The sequence below is a fragment of the Lynx canadensis genome, chromosome E1 (genome assembly GCF_007474595.2).
Source record: "Lynx canadensis isolate LIC74 chromosome E1, mLynCan4.pri.v2, whole genome shotgun sequence".
NCBI lineage: Eukaryota > Metazoa > Chordata > Mammalia > Carnivora > Felidae > Lynx > Lynx canadensis.
The window spans coordinates 28,467,678-28,489,104 of NC_044316.2; the positions used below are offsets into that span (position 1 = coordinate 28,467,678).

At 58.3% G+C, this 21,427-nt stretch overlaps 1 protein-coding gene across 1 annotated transcript; it reads left to right on the forward strand.

Annotated features, from left to right (window-relative positions):
* The first annotated feature begins 369 nt into the window (after positions 1–369).
* Positions 370–21,196, forward strand: CUEDC1 (CUE domain containing 1). Its single transcript, XM_030295629.1, is given in 12 exon segments — positions 370–536; positions 538–768; positions 4,888–4,984; positions 4,987–5,011; positions 10,120–10,246; positions 10,976–11,168; positions 12,279–12,380; positions 14,706–14,777; positions 15,599–15,692; positions 16,393–16,451; positions 17,265–17,334; positions 19,423–21,196. Coding segments are annotated over 12 exon segments (1,293 nt in total). The 5' UTR covers positions 370–431; the 3' UTR covers positions 19,541–21,196.
* The last annotated feature ends 231 nt before the right edge of the window (positions 21,197–21,427 follow it).

The following is a 21,427-nucleotide window of genomic DNA, read 5'->3' on the forward strand; positions in this document are numbered from 1 at the left end:
TGCGTCAGTACAGAACGGTGGCTATTTAATTATTGCAGCTGGAGAGAAAGCACAAAGAAGTGGTTCTCCCGCGGGCGAGGCAGGAGCACCCCCGTTCCCTTGCCATTCAGCTCCTGACTCCTCCTCCTTCGGTTTCAGGTGGGACCGTCGGTGGAGCCGGCTCCAGGATGCCCCGGGGGTGTGGATGACCAGCTGCCCGGCCCGGATGCCGCCGCCCCGCGAGGGCCGCTCCCCGAGGGCCGCCGTGTGGCCCCGCGCCCTAGCCTCCTGACCCGGGGACCCCGCGCGCCCCGCCCCGCCCAGGCCGCCCAGGGGAGCGGGAGCCACGGGAAGGAGCCTCCCGAGCCCGCCGAGCAAGCGGCCACGGCGCAGGGACCCGGGGGCAGGGGCTCGGCGCCGGCCGCCAACATTTCCCCCAGCGGCTCGGCAAAATGACCAGCCTGTTTCCGCCGAGCAGCAGCGGCGGCGGGGGCGGCGGCTCTGCCGGGGCGCGCGGGGCCGGGACCGGGGGCGGCGCGCCCGCCTCGCAGGAGCTCAAACAACAGCCGGCCCGCCCGCCAGGTGCGCCGCCTCGAGTTCAACCAGGCCATGGACGACTTCAAGACCATGTTCCCCAACATGGATTACGACATCATCGAGTGCGTGCTGCGCGCCAACAGCGGCGCCGTGGACGCCACCATCGACCAGCTGCTGCAGATGAACCTGGAGTGCGGTGGCGGCAGCGTCTACGAGGACAGCTCCGACTCGGAGGACAGCATCCCCCCGGAGGTAGGGGCGCGGCCCCGATCATTCGCCTGGAGCTCCAGCGCTGTTTGAACCTCACAGAGGACTTGGGTTGTTTCCCCTGGATGAGTTCTAACTCGCGGGTAGCGGGTTTCTCCTAGGAACACCATACCCAAGTCAGCCAGTGGCCTTTTATGGGCAGAAATCATGCAGTCATTCAACAAACATTGAACACCTACTCAGTGGTGTGCCACGCACTGTACGTGCCAACTCAGGGGTCATCAGAATCGAGGAGCTTGTTAAAAATGCAGACACTTGGGCCCTACCCCAACATACTGAAATGCAATTCCAGGCTGGGACCCTCTAGCCTGTATTTTTCTAGAAAGGCTCCTTTTGAACCTCTGGGGTGTCCACCTTGGCCAAGTCAGACCAAGTTTCGGCCTGCACAGAGCTCACAAGAATCAGGCAATGACAGCCTCCAGTGGTAAATGCTATGATGGGAGAAATGGAAGCAGGAGAGGCTTCCGGCATGGCTTCCCAGAGAAGGGAGGGCTAAGCTGAGGCCCGAAGAAAGAGTACGGAGCAAGGGAAAGGGTGTGCAGGCAGAGGGAACCACTCGTGCAAAGGTTAAGAGGTGAAACAGAGCACGAGTCACTAGGGAGCTGGCCGTGGGACCATCTGTCAGGACCCTGGAATGAGCAGAGACCGGCAGCTCGAGGAGGCCTGGTGGTTGAGAGCGAGCAGGGGCTGTATCTTAGAGCACAGGGAACCGTGGAAGAGGAGTGACCTCAGACTTACTAACTTCCTCTGGCCAAGCCATGCCGGAGGCGGGAGCAAGCAGTGCCCGAGCGGTTTCCCTCCTTCCTCAGGGAGGTCACTGGGGGAGAAAGGGCCACCCTGCTGCATCAGGGCCCAGCCGGCCGCATCCAGAGTCCAGTAAATGTTTGGCCCCTCAGTCTCTGCAGGACCTGCAGTGCTGGGTGCAGAAGGGGCACACAGGTCACCACCTGCAGGGACATCTGGGACATGTGGCCATGGGCAAGACTGAGCAGGTGGGATTTAACTCTGCTCTTCATGGAGTCCCAGCCTGTGCCAGGCACCACCCTACATGTTTTAGATGTATCGGTCCTTTCAGCCCTCATACGCTTTGTGAGGTGGCATTATTATTACCCTCTTTCACAGAGAAAACCTAGACCCGGCTCTGGCCTCAGACTCCATCTCAATGTCAACACAGCCCTGCAGGGAGATGCCCACCTGCCCTCCCTTAGTGGGTGCTGCCTGGGATTTCTGTCTCCAGGCAGGGAGAAGCTCTGTGGCAGTGCATCTGACTCACGCCCGTGTCACCTGCAACACCCAGCACGATCCTGGCACATAGCAGGCACCCAAGGAATGTTTGTTGAGTGAATAAATGTTGCTGCTGTCTTTGCACAGCTTTCTTTAGTCTCTTTCCTGAGGAGACCACTCTTGACCTGCCTGGATTAGCCAGGGGAAGGAGTCTTAGAAAACCCAGATGGTCTTTGTAGAAAGGAGGGGTGTGCGTGTGTGCGTGTGTGTGTAGGCGTGGGCGTGTGTTTGCAAATACATCCTTTAAGTGTGAGCAGGAAGGAAAAGTATTCTGCATACTTGACCCCTTCCACAGTCTCATTTATCCTGCAGTCTGGCAGGTAGGGGAGAATAATCTTTCCTCCTTTGTCCATGGCACCCACAGGGCTGTGAACCTTTGTGGGGCTTCACCATCCCCTAGTTAGGCCTGTACTGTGCGAGCTTCTGTTTTTCTGAGACCCTTGCTTTCCAAACTGAGCCCCTTCTCAGCACCCCGCCTTGGCTGTGTCCCCAAGCCCCCACCTTTGGAGCTCTGCCTGGCCCGTCGGCAGGCAGTTCCTGAGCCAGCGGAAAGTGCTTCAGAAAATTTATGAGCAGCAGCTGGAATGACAATAATGGCTGACTGGTGGATGGTGGGCTGCCCGAGGGGGATCCTTGCTACAGAAACATATCTCCTGTCAGACAAATGGCCCAGCCCCCAGCCCCGAGAGCACCTGGCAGGCATCTGTCACCCACACGGAGTTAAGCCAAGAGGCCACAGAGCCGAAAACTTCAGCACCTTTAGAGCCAGAAAAACAACCTCGTTGTGGCTGGTGGGGTTGCAGGGAGAGCGGCAGAGGGAGGCCAGAAACATGGCTGGGGTTACTCTCCCTGGAGACTCCGGATCAGCCTTTCTGGAGCGTGCCTGGCCCACTGCCTGCCTCCTTGGCGTTTCCTCATTCTGCTCCAGGAGCCTCTGATGAACGTCTGGTTCTTGCGGCCCCAGGAGGCTGTGCTGAGGAACGGAGTGGCTGCCAGGGGAGGGGGCCTCCTGGTGCAGCCCCCGAGTCCTGCTCTCCCTGAGTCTGGAGGCCGGCCGCTGCAGGCCACAGTCTAGGAAACCCCAAGCAGCTTCCTTCTGGGAAGAGTTCCTTCCCAGCTCTCCCCTCCTCCCCCATCTCCTTCACACCAGCCTCAGTGGGCCAGGTCGGCCAGCCGCTGAGTGAGAAGCTGGCCTCAAGGCCCCGGTCTGGAACCCTGGCCCTCAGAGCAGCAGGGTCTGAAGAACGGGCTGGGGGTCAGGAGCAACACGTTCTCTGGGGGCACCTGGTAGTTGCTGAGCCCCTGTCCTGTGCCAGGCACCAGGGGCTCCCCAGTGAACTGGACTGGAGCTTGCAGTGTTCTCTCCCTCTCTTTTTGCTTCTTGTGGAAATTTGGGGTAAGCAGAGCAGTGGCCCACAAAGCAGCTACATTCTTCTTTTTCTGCAAAAGCATCTGTTTAAATACTTTCCGCCTCAAAGGAAAGAACGTTAGTGCATTCCAGGGCGGGAGGCCTCCTTGGGTCGGGCTGGCTGTGCATGCACAAAGTGTGGCAGTGCGTGTGTGAGTGTGTATGCACTCGTGTGTGTGCTCACTCACCTGCCAGGGTGTCCCTGCAAGACCCTGGGCGCCTGGGCATGGGTGGGCTCAGGGCAGAGAGGGGGTAGTGCAGCCTGGCCCCGCCTCGGCTCGCAGAAACAGTTTAGCGTGACTTCTGCAAACTCACTCGGGGTTAAAAGGCAGGGCCTGGGGCCTCAGGCCCATTGACAGCCTCTGAGCCCTTCCCACGTTCCTTGGTCTTGGAGGAGATGGAAACAGAAGTGGGGAGCAGAGGACGGGAAGCTAAGGTGTAGGTCAGCTGGGGTTGGTTTGACCTGGGATCTCCTGGTTGATGGTCGCCTCCTGCCCCGGACTCCCCTGTGGATCTCTGGGGAAGGATCTAGGTCAGTCCACGGCGCAGGAGCCCTGGGTCTGGCCCAGCCCTTGGCTCTTCCCTGCCCCTCTTTCTGGCTTCTGGATGAAGAGAGGAGTCCAGGAGGGAGAGACATTCTGGGTCTCTCAGGTCTCCCTGAGACCTGGGTCTCTCCCCTTGCCACTGTCCCCCTGAGAACCCAACCAGGGTGTAGGCATTGTGCCTGACAGACAGGTCTTTGCTGTGGACGCCATGTCCAAGTTGAAAACTCAGTTCTGAAAATAACACATGGCTTTGCCATGTCACTTAGTCAACCTGGGTCTCAAGTTCCTTATCTGTAAAATGGGAGTAACAATCCTTATCGTACCTTGCCAAGTCGTTTGAGGTTAAGGTGAGCTAATTGAGGTAGAGGCAGTCTGAGAGCATGAATGACGTTAAAGTTACTTATCAGAAGGAACACACATACCGAAGGGTACATGTGGCCGTGTGGCTCGATGAAGTTTCCCCAGCACCCGGGTCAAGAAACATCAGCAAAGCCTGGAATCCGGGTGTCTTCGCAGTCTTCTCCACCCCCCGCAGAGGTCATATTGCTCTGACTTCTAGCACTGTGATTTGTTTCGCCTGTTTTAAACCTTGCTTGGATGGGTAATGCTGCTCTGAACATTCTTTCGGGGACGTGCTTTCATGCCCATTGAGTATGTTGGAACTGTAGGGTCAGAGGCGGCCATGCGTTTAGCTTTACAGAAGCCCAAACAGTTTAGCAGAGTGGCGGCCGTGTCCCTTGACACCCCCACCAGCAACACAGCGTTCCCTTACTATGCATCCTTGCCCACACTTGTGATTTTGTCTGAATGTTATGTAAATTCAGGGAAGGATTGTTAACATTTTTTTTTTTATTGTGTCTGATATAGATCTTGGAGAGGACTTTGGAACCTGATAGCTCCGATGAAGAACCCCCGCCTGTATACTCCCCAGCCTACCACATGCACATGTTCGACAGGCCTTACCCGGCTCCCCCCCCACCCCGCCTCCCCGGTGAGAATCCATCTCCTCTCCGGGCTCAGGGCAGTGGGGCAAGGGATCAGGGGTTGGGCTTGAGAAACAAACACAGTGGGAAACTTGGCTGGACCCCTCAGTATATTATTCCACCAAGAACAGGCTTCTACAGCAGCAAGAGACACTTTAGCTAGATACCAAGGAGAACTTTCGTGCCGTAAGGATCGAAAGAGCAAATATTCACTAAATTCATACTCTAGGCTAGGTGCTGTGCTGAAGGTGACTGGGGACACGATGTTAAATAAGGCTCAGCCCTGCTCTCTGGGATCTTACAGTCAAGGCTGATGCACGTGGGAGAAACATGTACTGACGCTTCCCCTCCTGAGCCGTCGGCAAACATTACTAATTGATCGCTGTGCTCTTTCCTGTTCCGTTGAGACAGAGCTTCAGAATGCTCTCCAACACAGCACTCCAGAGTCCTCAGTGACTGATGGAATGGAGATCTATTGGCTATCCCTGGCCTAGGCATGTCGTGGGGATTTTCAGGCAATGGGAGCCAGTTAAGTCTTTTTCTGGGATAGTCTGGTAACTGGAGACCGAGGAATGGACTGCTGGGTCCTTGGAGACTTCTGGCAGGTGAGGGACTCTGTAATTTCGAAGTTTAACAGGAAGCTCGTTGCCAGCGGGGTCCCGCGGTCTCTCGGGTGCTTGTTTTTCTGTGCCTCGTGTCTGTAGGGGGGCTGCTGGGTGGAGCCCAGGTGCCTCTGTGTCCGGGAGTTTCATTTCCTTAGAATGGCTCAGGGCGGGGTGCTGAGGAGTGGGGACACATGATGGGACAGGGGACTTTTCCAGTGGATCGTTCCTTCTGGGGATCTTGGGAGCCTCAGATGGCAGTAGTGAACTCTGTCACACCCATGTGGAGAGTAACAGCAGCTACCGTTTACTAAGTGCCGGAAACCGGTGAGGCTTTGTACGTTCACCGCTTAGGAGGCAGGCACTGTCATCCTCATTTCACAGGGGAGGAAGCGAAGCCTAAGAGAGGTTTCGTAACTTGCTCAAGACTACAGAGCTGAGCTTTGATTTGGTTCTGACTCCACAAGCAATGTCCTTGCTGCTGTCTGTTGCCTCCCTTTATGAGAACATTCTCTGCGGTTGCAGCTCAGAGGAGCTGACGGAGGCCTAGAAGTTTACAGGGCAGAGGGGACAATGTTTTGCGTCAGGGGCAGGAGCAGAGCTGGGTCCTTCCTTGATTGCAGGGGGTACCAGGAGGCTGCAGTGTGGGGCGGGGGAGAGGCAGGGAGTGAGTGGGTTGGTCTGGGTGAGGCCTCGGCAGGACTGGCAGCCTGGCACAGGTCATGGAACCCAGGGCTAAATAGTTTTCCTTCGACTTTTCTTTCTTTTTTTAAAATATGCCGAGATGCTTTTGCAAAAGGTGCAGTTTCTTTTTTTTTTTTATTTATTTATTTTTTTATTTTTTTTTTTTCAACGTTTATTTTTTTGGGACAGAGAGAGACAGAGCATGAACGGGGGAGGGGCAGAGAGAGAGGGAGACACAGAATCGGAAACAGGCTCCAGGCTCTGAGCCATCAGCCCAGAGCCTGACGCGGGGCTCGAACTCACGGACCGCGAGATCGTGACCTGGCTGAAGTCGGACGCTTAACCGACTGCGCCACCCAGGCGCCCCAAAAGGTGCAGTTTCTGTCAGGCAAAGTGGTTCTGCCTGTTTTTCAGAAGTGAAAACTGAGGCTGTAAGAGATGGGATCCCAGCATGAACCCAGGGGGACCCCAGCCACATCCTTCTTCTCTCCTTTGTCCGGGTGTTCAGCTGCTGTGGGTGCAGTAGGGCTGCGGGCAGGGGCGGTGCAGCTCAGTGATTGAAGCCACTGTTGGGGGCAGGATGACCTCAGCACTAGACCAAGGCTCCAGAGGCCTGAGATTCAGGGTCCTGACCTGGAAATGAAGGCTTCGCTTGGCCTGGGAAGGATACAGGGAAGAGAACTTGAGTTGTGCAGTCAGAAAAAAGGAAAGTGCTCTCCCACCCCTGTCTTTCAGCTGCCCAACTTCTGATACTTTAGGTGCTTCTGCTTTGTGGGCTTTGGCTCACTACTTAACCTCTCTGAGCTTTGCTCCCCTCACATGTGGAGTGGGACTACTAATCCCGGCCTCGGCACTGCTGTGAGGACTAAAAGAGATACCGTGCGTGGAGCACTTAGCATCCCAGGTGAATCACCTACTCTGTGGTTTCCTGCTCCCTCCCATCCCTGGCTGTACCACTGGCCTCTGAGCTCTAATGTGGAACACTGAGACCAGTGGTGAGGCTTCTCTCAGGGGCCAGTGTTCAGAAGAAGCGGGGCCAGGCTCTGAGCGTGTGCCCCTTTGTCCCAGGATAGCCCAGATATGCCCCTAGGCCATCTCCAGGCCTAGAACATTCATTTCCAGCATTTATTGAGTCACCTGCAACATGCAGGTGCTGAACCATGTGTGTGACGCTGAGATGAATATAGCATTGCCTTGACCCCCAAGGAGATCGGAGTCTGGGGGAGGTACAGGGCTGGGGCAAGAAAGCCTGCCTAGAGGAACTCATGTCTGAGCTGTGTCCTGGAGAGGTAGAGGACAGGAGGGCATTTCAGGCAATGGAAGCAGCATGTGCAAAAGCCAGGAGGCAGGAAAGGGGGCCATCCAGGAGCTTCAGGAGTCCGGGGAACTCCGGGAAATGTGGAATGGCCTTGAAGGCTGGAGGTCATGGGGAGCCTCTGGGTCCTCTGAGGAGCTTTGGCCTTATCCTGCAGCCAGCAGGTTTAAGCTGGAGAGTGACAGGATCAGGTTAGTGTTTTAACAATCTCCGTCTGGCTGCCAGGAAGGGGTTTGGGGGAGGAATAGCAGGAGGTCCCTGAGGGACTGCAGCCAGGGCGGCAGGGTTTGGGAGCTTGCCTTGCTGAGACACAGAGAGGCAGGGTGATCCGAGGGGTAAGTGCCCGGAAAGTCAGGACCCCTAGGCCCAGATTTCACTGGCCCCATCTGTGTGTCCCTGGACAGGGCCTGGATCCATCTGGGCCTCGGTGTCCAGTGTTTACCAAAATTCCTGCCTGGGAGGTTTATGTCTGAAATCTTCCTCGAGTGTGATGTTCCATGGGTAAACCTGCGGGTCTGATGGGTGTGCAGTGTTAGTTTTGGGGCCTAGGGGCCAGGAGAGCCTCCCAGCCTTCTCTCTCCTTCCCCTCCCCCAGCTTGCCCTTCCCTCTATCTGAGGGATGAAAGAGGTCTCTCAAACCCAAAGGCACCCCTCCGCACTGGCCACCTGCTGTTTTTCCATTGAAATTACAGCCTTAGAAGTTTTTTATTTGCCTCTCAGCTCATTTCTGACATTCCTTTCCGACCACAATGGAGTTGCCTGGGCTCAGGCCCCCCCCCCCCCCCCCCGCCCCTGGCTCTCGCAGCTGTGGCTGACCTCATCTCTGCTGGTGCCAGGGCAAGGGCTGGGGAGGGACTGGGCACGTCCTTCCTTGGGACCACGGGCCCAGCAGTCAGGGAAATGGGGCTGAGGAGGGGGCCTCCGGCTCCTGTCCCCCCTCGCCTCTTGGTCTCAGTAACTAATGGCCAGAGGGGTCCCAATGCAATTCTGGGAGTCTCTCTCTGCCCTTGCCTGGGTGGCTCTGGGTGTGGTTGAGTTGGGGTGGGTACCTGTGTCCTAGGGGAAGATGCTGGAGAGGAATTCGCTGTGCTGGGACCAACCCCGGGGGGTCTGCGAGTCCCCAAGAGACATCCTCTCCTCTGCCTCGGGCCCTTGGGAGAAATGAAGCCTCCAACAGTGACAGGCGGCAGAGTGATGTGGAGAGAGATCCGCCTAGGACTCAGAGTCCCGGGTGGCGATGTGTGCTCTTCTGGAGCAGTCCCTCACCTGTACACGAGAGGGTGGACAGCGTGCTGGTTTCCTTGGCTCCCACCGCGCACTTAGCAGCTTGTTATCCTCTGCTGCCGCCCCCGCACCCCCCCTCGTCCTGCCAGGCCACCCGCCCAAAATAGAAAAGGAAAGGAAGTTATTTCCACAGTCAGCGGCAGCCCGGAAAAGCTCCCCTCTAGTGAGGGGGCGGGCGGGATTCCTGGAGCTGGAGACAAATCAAAGCCAGGCGAGAGCGGCCGCCACCCCCCCGCTGCCTTCTGTGTGTGTCATTTCCCTGATTCAGCAGAACACGTGTCCTGCGGTTGCCACGCTGCAGGCTGCCGAGGAGCTGTGGGGAGCTCCTGGCCGGGCCCCAGGCTGCCCTCAGGCCCGGGATGGCAGGGCAGAAGGCTGGGGGTCAGGGGGGGCCCATGGCCCCCCTTCTCTGCCTGCACACACCCTCCCCTCCACCGTTGGCCTCTGCCTTGGCCCTCGGACCTCCTGCCAGGCACCTTGCGAATGAGGAGCCGCTCCTGAGCACCCCTTGGAACGAGAAACTTTCCATTCCCACCTTCAATGTGCCTTTTCAGAACTCTGTTCAAGACATAGCCTCAGAGCCTCATGAGGGGCTCCTGTATGCTTGGGCAGGGAGGCAGTTTTTCCATGAGGAAGCTGAGTCCCAGAGGGGAGCAAGGTCTTGGCCAGGACCGTCCTGCTGGCTGTGACTGAGCCAGAACTGGAGCCTGGATCTGCTCTACTCTGTAGGGGTCCTGCCGTCCCCATGCCCCCCCCCCCCCCGCCGGCAAACCAACATTCGGGTGGACTGGGCTTGGTGGTTTATGTGTCTGGTCACTGGGAGCACACCTGTTCTCAGCAGCCGTGAGGGCACACTGTCCTGGGTGCTAGGGAAATGCCGCTGTGTTTAGAGGACATTCGTAAACATCTACCTGTGAATCCATGACACGCAACTTGAGCGCCGTGAACACAGAGTGCTCTAGGCCTGGAGATCTTGAGGGCACAGGGTGGCTGGAGAGCAGGGACTGTCTGGAGCACGAGAAGGCTAGGCCCTGGGGCCAGAGACTGAGGTTAGCAGAGGCCTGATTGGGAAAATGAGCTGGAGCCCTCAGCCTTCGTTCTGGAGGCAGTGGAGGCCTCGGGAGGCTTCAGAGCAGAAACACCATTCTGAGCAGCTTCCCGGTGTGATGGGCCGGGACCCCCGTGTTTGGGCCTGACCGTTCCCTCCTCATTGTTCCCTCTCATCCTCCAGCATCGATGTGCTGAGCTCCGGACCTGCTTCGAGCCAGAGGCGCTATCGTAACTGGAACCCACCACTGCTGGGCAACCTCCCGGATGACTTTCTCCGCATCCTGCCCCAGCAGCTGGACAGCATTCAGGTAACGGGGGAAGCCCCTAGCTGCCTGTGCCACACCTCCGCTTGCCCATGGCTTGTGCCAGCCGTTTTCACTTCCTGATGTTTAAGCCCGGGTGAGCTACTTCTGTTGCCTTGGGTTCACAAGGAAAAAACGCTGAGCCCAAAGCCTCATTTCCTGTCTGGGCCTGCAGGTTTCCTATTCCACCCACGAAAGGTGACAGCCCTGAGGAGTCCGTGGCTGCAGCCATCAGCTCAGGCTGGAGGGAGGTGGGCCTGGGGGCAACTGGCCGTGGAAGGGCAGAGCACCTTCCCTCCCTCCCGTGGGAAACGGCCAGGGGCAGCTCCTGCCCCTGACGTTGGCATGGCCCGAGGGGCCCTGCAGAAGGGGGCCTCGCCCTGGGACAGGTAGGACAGGGGGAGTTGGGAGTTTGGGAATCCATGTGGAGCTAGCCAAGCTATTGAGCAGTTTGCAGATCACTTTTCAGGACTGATCCCTCGGGACTGATGAGGGATGGGGTGGTCCATGGGGGAGGAAAAATAGTTTTTAAGACCTAGCCACTTTCCCCGCAGAGAGGCCTCTGGCCTGCTAAGTTGGATTTTGGCTGACCCCTAGAGCTCAGTAGCAGGTGCAGGCCCCAGGGTGCGGCTGGAGGCTCCTGGGAAAGAGCACGTGTGCACCCAGATGTGCGTGGATGTCTGTGCGGCACGTGCCCTTGCGAGAAGCCATTCGGTGTGCTTGCTCCCCCGTCAGGGTAACACTGGGGGCTCCAAGCCCACGAGCGGAGAGAGAGGCCTGCCCCCCGTGGCTGGGCCCGGGTCCCGGGACCAGGAGAACCGCTGGAAGCAGTACCTGGAGGACGAGAGGATCGCGCTCTTCCTGCAGAACGAGGAGTTCATGAAGGAGCTGCAGCGCAACCGGGACTTCCTCCTGGCCCTGGAGAGAGGTGGTGCACCGGGCGTGGTGCCACGGTCACTTCTGTGGTGGGGAAGGGGGGTGGAGTTGGCTTTAGCCTTGGGGCTCAGATGAGGCACTGAGCTGGAGGCCAAGGTGGCTTCTGTCCTGTTGATACACGACCCCACCAAGTTAGCCCCCCCGGGATTCTGGGATTCTGCCAACAGGGACACGGGTCAGCGGCCAACTCTTCTCCCTCCCCTGGGACTCAGAGCAAGAGGGATGTGCCTTCTTAGGCCCTCTCTGTGCCCCTGTGCCAGGCACTGGCCGTGGCCTGGAGCCGGGTCCATAGGGGCTCTCTGAGCAGAGGACATCAGAGCGGGGCCTCTCAAGTGTTTTGGCAGTTTGGGTTATCTCTGGCTGGGGACTGTAGTTCCCAGTCTGGCTGCCTTTCCCTTCAGGGTGGGATTGTGTTTGTGGTGGGGTGCGGTGAGAGGCCTGTGGGAGGCCTGTCTAGTGAGGGTGTGTGTGTGTGTGTGCGTGTGTGTGTGTGTGTGTGTGACTGACAGTGTGTGGTTGGGGAGGAGTAAGGTGTGCAGAGAGAAGGTTGATTCCAGACCTGCAGCACAGGTGCTGGGGTCTCAGGGCCTGGCATTTTATTTTATTTTATTTTACTTTATTTTATTTACTTTATTTTTTTAAAGTTTATTTATTTTGAGAGAGAGAGAGAGAACAAGCGGGGGAGGAGCAGAGAGAGGGGGGGAGAGAGAGAATCCCAAGCAGGCTCCATGCTGTCAGCTGTAGAGCCTGACGCGGGGCTGTATCCCATGAACCGTGAGATCATGACCTGAGCTGAAATCCAGAGTCTCTTAGCCCACTGAGCCACCCCGGCGCCCCAGGGCCTTTCCTTTTAAATGAAGGGTTGGACTACATGATCTCTCAGCGTCCTTCTAATTCTGATGTTCTAACATTCCACGCGCTTGTCAGGGCAGTAGTTTCTATGGTACGGCTGGTTCTTTGAGAGCCGGTTGACTGTGTGCGCACATATTTTGTGTGTCATGTGAGATCTGGGGCCTTAGCCGCCAACGACCTCCTGTGTCTCAGCCCAGGGTGCCCCTGGGAGAGAGCTAACTGTCCTGACAGGAATGTGGTCCTTTTCCAGATCGTTTGAAATACGAGTCCCAGAAATCCAAATCCAACAGCAGCAGCAGCAGCAACAGCGTGGCTGTGGGAAATGACTTTGGCTTTCCCTCTCCTGCCCCAGGTAACCTTGCCTTCCTAGGAGAGAGGCCCAGAGGGCATAGAGGCTCACACCCCAGCTGTGCTTTGCATGTTTGGAGTTTAGAGGTAGGGTGAGGAAACAGGCTGGAGGGGAGGGTTCTGACCCCACCACCGCACTGTGGCGTCAGAACTGTGAGTGACATGGCCCTCCACTTAGCAGGCCTGGACTCTTACCAATCCAGTGGCTGCTGGAGCCCCCCCTGGGATTGGCTAACAGGCTGGCTGAGCTCAGAAAGTGCCTGGAGCATGGCCAAGAAGGGGACATACCACATCACATATGTCCCGTGGTGGGTGGGCTCAGGAAGGACTCAAAGACTTCTAAGGCTTGATCTCTGCCCTGGGGAATGCAGGAGAAACATCCCCAAAATGGGTAGAACCAACCAGCAAAGCTGAGGACACACTGATTATAGCAAATGCTCATGGTGAGAAGGGCAGGGAAGGGTTTATTCATTCAGTCGCTGGGGGAATCCCCGTCGTAGCCAGGCCCTGCCCTAGTGTTGCAAGAAGAGAACTTTGAGTTTCATGTGCAAGGTGGTAAGAAGCAAGAACTGCCTCAAAGAGGGGCAGGCCCCTCCAGGAGCCCTAACCCGCTGGAGGTGGGCCAGGAAGGGACAGCAGGCTGTTGGGATGCACGAATAAGCGTCGGGCTGGAGCTGGGAACATGGGAACAGAGAGGTCTAGGAGGCCTAGATTCCGTACTTGACATCTGGACCCTGCCCACATGTCCCTGTGTGTGCGTCGGGGCCCCTAGCCAGTCAGTTCCTCCTTGCGTACGTAGGCTGCCCACCTCAGAGGAAGAAGCAGCAGCGGCTTTTGCCCAAAGCACACCTCACGTCACGCCGTGGAGTGGGGTGGTAGGGCAGAGGATGGGACCTCAGCTGATCCCAGCTCAGAGAAAGAAAATCCTGTGGAACTGATTCATAAGCAACAGGCTTGGAGCTTAGGCCCCACCAGATGTGCATCTGGTGTCTTAACGACAGTCTCTTGTCCTTGATCCTGAATTAACTAGACACACCAGGGCTGCTGGGATGGATCATAATGACTCACAGGGGACTTAGCAGGCAAGGTGACTCGGGATTAGCTGAGTTGCAGGGTGGAGAGCAGGGGCTTTAGAAGGGCAGCGAGGGATGCAAGTGGGTGCTGAGTGATCGGGGAGACTCTAGGTGGCCAACTGGGTTTTGACTTGGGAACTGGCCCTATTCTCATTCCTACTCATTGTCTAAGGAGTCAGGAACTCCATGTCTGGAGGGAGTTAATGGAGGAGCTGACCCAGGCAGGAAGGAGAAGGGAATCGGCACGGACAAATGTCTGCTCTGTGCCCACGCCTCGTCTCCATTCCCTTATTAACCCTCTCACTGGGTCGGGCTGCAGGCCAGCCTCTGTGTGCTGGTGGGTATCTAACAGCCAGATCAGGGTGCAGGGTGCAGGTGCTTAGCGTCTGGTGACTTCCATGATGTAAACACTCCCACCATACTGGTTTCAAGCTACCAGCGTGGCTTTGCGGAACACGGAGTTGGTCAGAGCAGCGGATGGTTGGAAGAGTGTGTGAGCCACGCACACAGGACATACCACTGTCTTGCCTTTTACACAAAAAAGCAAAGCAGAGCTTGGCAGAGAAAGAAGTCCTCCTCAAACCCCTAGTGTCCTCCTTTCTTTCTTTTTTTTTATTTTATTAAAAAATTTTTTAAATGTTTATTTATTTTTGAAGGAGAGAGAGAGAGAGTGCAAGCAGGGTGGGGGGCACAGAGAGGGAGACACAGAATCGAAAGCAGGCTCCAGGCTCTGAGCTGTCAGCACAGAGCCCGACGCGGTCGAACTCACGAACCGCGAGATCATGCCTGAGCCGAAGTCGGTTGTTTAACTGACTGAGCCACCCAGGCACCCCTCCTTCCTTTTTCTTTTTTTTTTTTCTTATGTTTATTTTTGAGAAAGAGAGACAGAACATGAGCGGGAGAGGGGCAGAGAGAGAGGGAGACACAGAATCTGAAGCAGCCTCCCGGCTCTGAGCTGTCAGCACAGACCTGACACGGGGCTCGAACTTACGAACTGTGAAATCATAATCTGAATCAAAGTTGGAGGCTGAACCTACCGAGACACCCAGGTGCCCCTAGTGTCCTCCTTTCTTAAAGCTCCCTCTTGGTTAGGGAAGAAGCCTGATTTTTGCCTTTCTCCTCAAATGGAAGGGTTGGGGCCGTCCCCTGTCCTATGGGGACAGCCCTGACCTGCTTCCCCTGGGCCCCCAGCCCCGGGGCCTTGGGCAGCTACTCTCCCTCTGCAGCCGGACCTCAGAGGTGTCTTCCCCTTCCAGGAACCGGTGACGCCAATCCTGCTGTGTCTGAAGATGCCTTATTCAGGGACAAGTTAAAACACATGGGAAAATGTGAGTCCTGCCTAGGCCCCCTCCCCATCTCTTCCAAGACAGGCCCTGTGGCCTCGTAGGAGGGAAGGAGCCACGGGTGTTTTTAAGGTAGCTGACTCTGGGTGAACCAAAGTGACGTTTTAATCGCAGGCTGGCTCCCTCAGCCTTCCTGCCTCGCTTCCCTCTCTGCGGCTGAGTGTGGATACAAATTAAGTTTTAAATCCTCTTGAGCCAGCTGTCTGCAGAAAAATAATAATGTGCTGCACCCACCCCACCCCGTCCCTGTTTCAGAGTTCACGTTCTTTGTGGCTTGAGGGGACTTGGCCTGATGAGTGGGGAGGCCCGTGTTAAGCCCACTGTCTGCAGGCAGGAGGCCAGAGGGGTCGGTGACCTCTCCCCGCAGAGTCCGCCGGCCGGGACGCACCTACCCCCTCCTCCCCTCCCCACCACCCAACCACGTGTGAATGAGGCTGCCATCCTTCCAGGCTCCATTTCAGGGAAATCTCGGATTAGTCATGGAAATCCCAGAACCGACTCTGGAGGTGGTGAAGGGGGCGGGAGAGGCGGCGGGAAAGACAGCCAAGACGCATCGGTGTCTGTCACAGCTGGGGAAGGAATACCCGGATCTCGGGCTGCCTGCCCGGGCCTGGTCCTGCTCTCGGTGGCCTTTGCTGCCCCTGCAGGCCGGGCCGGGAGGGCAGCCTCCCTGCTTGGGGATGCCGGCCACCCGCCCGCTGCAGCCACCGCCGCCCGCCGAATTCCTGTCGCCCTCCCACCCAGGGGAGGGAAGGCGGGATGGCCCTGTGGCTGCGGCTCTCCGCTCACGGGTCTCTCTGCCCCAGCCACCCGGAGGAAGCTGTTTGAGCTGGCCAGGGCCTTCTCCGAGAAGACCAGGATGAGGAAGTCAAAGAGGAAACACTTGTCCAAGCACCAGTCGTATCCTTTCCGGCCTGGCGCTGGGGGGCTGCGGGCGTCGACCCCCTGGCCAGACTGCCGGGGCTGCGCTCTCCCTGGGGCTGGGACCGGCTCTGCGGCCACCCTCTCCTCCGCGCGCCCGAGGCCAGCCCACCGCCCTGCCTGGACCACCTTGACCGGCCCTGGGGACAGGCCAGCGTCTCCTGCCGCCTTCTGTGGGCTCCCAAGGAGAGAGCTCCACTTTCTGGCCGGGCTAATCTGCTCTTGGGAGAAAACTTGGTTCTTCCACTGAAACCAGCGAACCTCTCCCTGATTTCCTGAGTTGAATTGATCTGTAGATCTTGCTACCTCCCCACTTTCCTCTTTGTCCCCCGTCCTCGCTTTCAGTGGTTCCTTGAGGAAAAATAGGGTTTTCCACATTTTAACCTAGATTCCCACCCATGCTTGTCACATGGGACCCAGGCTATTAGAAGCTGAAACGGCCAGTGGGGAACAGGGAGGAAGCCCCTTCTCCACCCGCAGAGATGGGAGCTGGGTGAGGAAGTCTCCCCCCCCCCCCACCCAAGGAAAGGAGGCTTTGAGGAGCCCTGGGGGAGAAGGCTAGAAGGGGAGGAGTCTCCTGGGCTTGCAGTGGCAGCCAGCCAGGGGCAGGGGGCGGTACAACTGGAGGACGATGGCAGTGCCCCCCACCCCTGAGACGTTTTCCTGAATGGCCTGGCAGGCTGGGAGCTGCGGTGTCAACGGCTAATCTGCTGGACGACGTGGAGGGTCACACTTGTGGTGAGGCGAGGAGGGCAGGGAAGCCGGAGCTCTAAGTTGCTTGTGATGGGTGATCCTCCAAGAGGAGGGCCCGGGTATTTCATGGGTGGGCCCAACCTGGGGGGGACACATCATGGATAGGTGGGCAGGTGACCAAGGAAATGGGTCCTCCTGCTTGGTTCGTGTCGCCTCTCCCTTCCACTCCCCGAAGGGGGCCCCGGCCGCATCTCCACCTAGATCTCTCCCTGGAGCACAAAGTGTCAGGTGCTGTTTCTGGGGAGTCTTCCCTGGGGTGGGAGGGGGCAGGCAGGCCTACTCACGTGGAGGGGCCTCACCTTTGAGAACCAAGCGCTGTGCAGTTTTAGTCTCTGGGCCCAGACACCTTTCAGCATGCATGCAGTCCCTCCCAAAAGACACTGCCTTAGATGCTAGCAGGCCCATAGCTGAACCTGATCCTTAGGCCTCAGAGCAGAGGGGCCTTTTGGTCAGGAGATACCCAGAAGCAAGGGCCAGGGGGGTCTTAGAGGCCATATGGAGGGTGCAACTTCCGCACCCATTTTACAGATGAGGAAGCTGAGAGAAGAACTTGTCCAGGGTCTCAGAGCTCAGTGATGCAGCCAGGCCAGCAGCTAGGTATTCTAACTCCACACTGTGCCCTGGTGCCCTCACCAGACCCACGTATCCCCCCCGCCCCCACCCCACCCCAGAGTCAGCTTGTGCCCCAGCAAACAAGGGGGATGGAGAGAGTTGGGTCAGTTCCCTTGCCCAGCCTGGAGGAGTGCTGCCTGACACCCGGCACGGTGGAGGATGAGACAACTTCCCTCTGCTTTTCAGATGAAGACTTCCGGGGAAGGCGTCCGGAGGCACCCAAGATGGAGGAAGCCCTACGGGAAGGACGTAAGAGGTAAGGCCTGGAGTCACGCTTCCCAGAGACCGGGCCTGCCATGCCTCCTCGAGGTGTCTTCCCAGGGCTCCGGAGGCGTTGGGCTCAGGCAACTGGATGGCACAGGTCCTGGTTTTCTTCCCTTGTTGTGAGAGGGGACATGGTCTTCTGCATGGAACTCGTCTTTGGCCTGCCTTCCTTCCTTCCTTCCACCAGAGTAATCACACCTGCCTGTGCCAGATCCTGGGAAGAAGGGGGGGAAAGTCAGCTTTGACCTTGAGAGTTTACAGCCAAATTGAGAAGACAGTCCAGGATACACACTGCACAGTGGGAGGGCCACTTAAGAAAAAGTGACATGGCCTCACCACAGCCGAGCACAAGGAACCCTCCCACTGCCTGCTTGGGTTGGGTGGTGTAGGATCGGCCAAAACCAGATGAAGAAACAGCCTCTCTGGAGGCAGCTCTGTTTCTGGCTGCAGCCCTGGGCCCTCAGGCTGCTTTTCCTCCTCTTAACCTGTGCATCCCGGGGTTGGCGGGGGGTGGGGGGGTGGGGGTGTGGATCAGGGAATGTCAACACCTCCCCAGGGCTCAGCGGAACCTGTCCCTGTTCCAACTCCTCTGCCCATGCTTCCTCCCCTAGCCGCTGTCCTACAAGGCTCCTTGAGCTGACGGTGTGGCAGGTATGACCCTGTTTGACTGAAGAAATACTTGCCTCCCTCAGGATAGTTGTAGTGGAGGGAGATTGGCCAGCTGGCCTTCACATCACTTCAAGGTGACTGCCTGTCACACCCCCCACGATGTGGACACACTCAGTCTTCCTCATGCACGGAGCTGCACCCACGATTCCACTGCTCCAGAATGCTCAAAACGGCCAGCCAGGGAAGGGCCCCACAGCCCCACCGCTGCTGCCATTCGGTCTCCTTTCCACTGCTCCCTGGGAAACCGTGTCTGGTCCAGAGCCACCCCCACATCAGGACCTTGCCATCATTTATTTCTCTCCCCAAGTCTTCGAGCTTTTCCTTTTCCAGCTTCTTCCTCAAGTCTATATCCTGTTCCTCCTCATCTTAAAAGCCAAGAGATTTCATCGTTTCCCGTCATTGACCGACTTGTGAAAAAGTGGTCTCCTCTCCACCATCCCCAGGTTGATCCAGGAAGGTCACCGGCAGGACCCGGTCCTTCTCCGGTTCTGTATCTTTGTGCCATGCCCCGCCCCCCTACCCTGCTTCTGTGGCCCAGGGCTCCTGGGCCGTCTTCCTCTCTTCCTCTCTGCTGTGTGCTTCCTGCTCCTGATGCCCCTCCGGGTCCCTCCGCCCCAGCTCTCCCCCGAGGTCCACCTTTGACTCTCTTCCAAGTCTTCTCACTCCTCTCTGGCAGTCCACCACGCTCGTTTACAGCAACAGCAATACTTCTGTGCAGGGGGCTCCAGAATCTGAATCTCCCTCTCAGTCAGTCCGCCACATCCACCCTGCATCCCCACCGTGCCCAGGATTGTCTTTCCAGCCCTGGGTATGAACTCACTGGCAGCCAAACAACACCTTCCTCCGACCTCCCCGTTTCATTTCCCCTACCCCTTTCAGCTCCGCGCTGGCAAACTCTCACGGCCTGGTTAACGCTTGCTGGTCTCTTCGCTGCCCCTGCTCTGCTCACCCCATCTCCGGGACACCACTCTCCTGCCACTACCCTCTTGCTGTTTGAGCGAGTACAGGCTTCCGAACTCCCAGCCTGGTGTGTGTGGCCCGCTGAATTCTGACCCCAGTTTAGTTTTCTGCCCCTCCAGGTCCCCTGGGTCCAGCTTATCTGAGCTACAGCTGCGTCCCGGAATGGGCTGGCCCCTTCCCCACCTCTCGGCCTTTCCTATCCAGCCGCTTCCCCAGCCCCCTACTCTATCTCTAGCTGCCAGAGGCCCTGCTCCCGCTGTTGTAGGAGCTTGGGTTTGGGGGGGCAGGGCATGACCCGAGGCAGAGTTCCAAGGCTGGCATAGAGTCCCCGGAGGAAGGACAGGGCACCTGTCTTTGGTATCTTCTGCCCCAAACTCTCTCCGGGAACCACTGACAAGGAAAGACCCCTGGGCTCCACTGAAACACTTCATCCATCTCTCTTCCCCACCAGATGCCAGCAGTTCCTCCTCACCGGACAAGATCTGACCTGGCAGAGGCGGCTGGAGAGCAAAACCGGCCCCCAGCTGAAGGGCCCAGCTGCAGCCGGACAGATGGTGCTTGAGTACTGAGGCCTCGTGATTCTCGGCCCAGTCCAGCCCAGCCACTGCCACTGCCACTGCCACTTTCACGGGACTTAGAACTTTGGAGTTTTGTGCTGTGATTGGAGGAAGGACCTGGGGCCCTAGGGGCAGCAGCCAATCATGGCCCCTTTTGTAGCCAGGCTGTTCTATGGGCAATGAGCAGAAATGCAGGAACCACCATCAACTTGACCCCCCCCCCCACCTTGTTTAAAAAAATCCCGGAAAATAGGCAAAGGTTGGGGTGCCCAAGAGGGCAGGATGGTGAAGCCCCGAAGGCAGAGCCCCTGCCTCTCTCCTTTCCCCATCTCTCCTTCTGGGCAGCAGACACTGCCCGACAACCCACCCCCCCCCATCCCCATCCTCAGCTCCCTCCTGGGCACCTTGGGCCCTTGATTCCCATGATTTCCTGCATCCCAGCCGTTTCCCCAGGGCTGCTGACACTTGGTACCATCCCTGCACAGAGCCGTGGGTAGGAGAGCCCTGGGCAATCACTCAGGCTCCCTCTGAGTAGTTACTGGCCACCGCAGAGAGGTATCTACTGACCACCCCTCCGGCTGCCCCTGGGGTTTGCATGGGCCCCCAGCAGGGACGGGGAGGGTGGCCCCAGGGAGCTGGAGGACTCTGGTCAGACAGGAGGATTCTTTACTGTGGCAGGAGACAAAAACCATTCTGGATGGGAACTGGGGAGGCGGGGGGAAGGGGGGGGGCGCGGTTCACGGGTGGGGTAGGGGCCCTGAGCAGAAGTCCTGCTGTCACTAAGGGTGAGCAGCAGCAGGTTCTGAAGTGATCTTTGAGAAAGTGCAGGACTGAGGAGCGTGGGGGATGAGGCTGCCAGCCTGGGTGGGGGCGGGGCGCCTGGGGCAGAAGGGCTTGCTGGGCGTCTCTTGCCTAGAACAAGAAGGTGAATGATCCGAGGAGGCACACTCCGGTTTCTACGAGCCTTACCGGGCACCGACCACTGCCAGTGGGAGGGTGGCTGGCCCGGTCTCTCCGGCCAGACTTCGAGACGGGAACGCGCTGACCCTCCGGAGAACCCGGGAGCCTGGGCAGGCACGAGGCATCGCGGCCCCCGCAGTGGAGAACCAGCCCTGCCCAACCGCGCGGGGTGGGGAGGTTGGAAGTGGGAGCCAAGCCTCGGCGGGGCCCTGGTGGCCGCAAGTCGCCCCTAGATAGTGAGGACTTGGCGGGCGCGATCGCACCTCCTTCCGCCGAGGCCGGGCGCACTCGGTGGCCCAGCTTTCCGGCGCGCTCCGAAGAGGCGGCCCCGGAGGACGTGGGGGTGGGGATCGGGACGCGCAGCGCCGCAGCGGAGCCCGACCAAGTTTGGCACCCGCGCGGGGCCTAGGGCGCTGGCGCGGGGCCGCCCGCCCTCTGCTGCTCCCTGCGACCCGCCTGTGGCCCCCGAGGAGCCCCTGGGCCGCCAGCCCGAGCTCCGAACAGCCTGGGCCCGGGGGGGGCAGAGGAGGGGCCTCTGGGCTGTGGCCGTGACCCTCCCGGCGCATGCGGGGAAGCCCCAGCCCACGTCTGGTGTGTTGCTTTGTTAGTTGTTTTTTCTCCTATGTGTGGGTTTTTTCTTGGAGCTGTTTCATAGGAATTCCTGTAATAAAGACTTGGTGTTCTCTTGGTGCTCTGATGTGGCCGGCAGTGTGGGCTGGCCCCTTCCTCCTCTCTTCTTGTCCTGGGCAGGGTTTGGCCCCTGGAGCCCCCCTCGCCCCCAAGGGTCACCTGCCTCAGTTAACCCGCAGCGTCTGTAAGGCCCCGAGGGCTCAGCTTTCTCCGCAGCGCTCTCCCGAGAAGAGACCTGCCGCCCGCAGGGCAACTCGCCCACCTGCTGCTTTGCTCTGCGCAGTCGCCTTCCTGTTTGCCCTGGGGAAA